We start from the raw sequence: 1414 nt of genomic DNA, 5'->3' as shown, positions 1-1414 counted from the left end.
CTTACTATTTTCTCTTCAATTTCTATATATATATATATTTCTAACAGTAGAGAATTTACAATCTTTGAGATTTTTCTCTAAACGAGAGATTCAACATCTATATTTGCAGGAATGGGTTTCAAAGGTTGGATAAGATTAAGGATTCTACTAGACAAAGCAAGCAACTTGAAGAACTTGCTGACAAGATGAGAGAGTGTAAAAGGCAAGTCTTGGAAGTTTATATATGTTTCTCCTAGTGGGATATTTGAGATTGATGAGATGCGTAATCATGAGTAGAATAGAGTTTTCAATTCTTTTTTTTTGTGATCAAGCCATCAAGGACTTTTTTGAAATCTCTGTGTTTTTAAGAATCTATAGTTATCTAATGATGGTGGAATGTGCTTGACGTTTAGGTTGGTTAAGGAGTTTGATCGTGAACTCAAAGATGGTGAAGCTCGAAACTCTCCTGAAGTAAATAAGCAATTGAATGATGAGAAACAATCTATGGTGCGTTTTACTTCTTATTACTTGTAATAAGTGATATGTGTACTTACAAAAACTGCTTGTTGATATTTCCTTTGATCTATGTGACAGATTAAGGAACTTAACTCTTATGTTGCACTAAGAAAAACGTAAGTACGTCCACTTTCAAGGAGCTGCATTGTTATTTGATGTTCTCATATACCAATCAGTATGTGTTTAATATACTTGTCATTTGTTGTGTTGCTTCAGGTACTTGAATACACTCGGCAACAAGAAAATTGAACTTTTTGATACGGGAGCTGGAGTCAGCAGTGAACCCACAGCTGAAGAAAATGTCCAAATGGCTTCATGTGAGTCCGTCTAAATAGTTCATCTATTCTGTTGATTTTCTTCTGCAACCAGAAAAAATTCCAAAAATTGACATATTCGAAGCTTAAACTGCTTATATTAGAGTATAGAAGAAGATCGTTAATCGTGTACTATGGGCTAATGCTCTGGCATCATTTGATGTTTTTCAGTAGTGGAGGGTAATACATGACTATAACTGTTACCTTTTTCACCTTTTAATGGTTTTACCTTGGTAGTTTGATGTGTCAATAAGTTTCTAGTAGATGGTAATAAGGGACTGGATTCCTGTTATCTTTTGGCTTACATGATATCTAGATTGAAGTGTGTTCCAAGAATAATTGTCCTTGAAGAACCATCCTGTGGAAAAATGTGGACCATTATGTTATGATTCTAATTTTATCATTTATATAGCAATGTCAAACCAAGAGCTTGTCGATGCTGGAATGAAAAGGATGGACGAGACCGACCAGGCTATTGAACGCTCTAAACAGGTTAGTTTGAGTAAGACGTGTATACTACTCGGTCTATAATGCTATATCTCTAGTAACATCCGGTGTTTCTTTCCAGGTTGTGCATCAGACAATCGAAGTTGGCACTCAAACTG

At 35.0% G+C, this 1414-nt stretch overlaps 1 protein-coding gene across 1 annotated transcript in view; it reads left to right on the top strand.

Annotated features, from left to right (window-relative positions):
- Positions 96–1414, top strand: part of LOC104779211 (novel plant SNARE 12-like) — a 6756-nt gene continuing 5437 nt past the window's right edge. Inside the window, exons 1-5 of the mRNA XM_019243882.1 lie at positions 96–202; positions 393–486; positions 574–611; positions 712–812; positions 1222–1301. Coding sequence (XP_019099427.1) covers positions 186–202; positions 393–486; positions 574–611; positions 712–812; positions 1222–1301 — 330 coding nt within the window. The 5' untranslated portion in view covers positions 96–185. The remainder of the gene's footprint in view (positions 203–392; positions 487–573; positions 612–711; positions 813–1221; positions 1302–1414) is intronic.

The sequence above is a fragment of the Camelina sativa genome, chromosome 3 (assembly GCF_000633955.1).
Source record: "Camelina sativa cultivar DH55 chromosome 3, Cs, whole genome shotgun sequence".
NCBI classification, from domain to species: Eukaryota; Viridiplantae; Streptophyta; class Magnoliopsida; order Brassicales; family Brassicaceae; genus Camelina; species Camelina sativa.
This window is presented reverse-complemented; position numbering and strand designations above follow the sequence as displayed.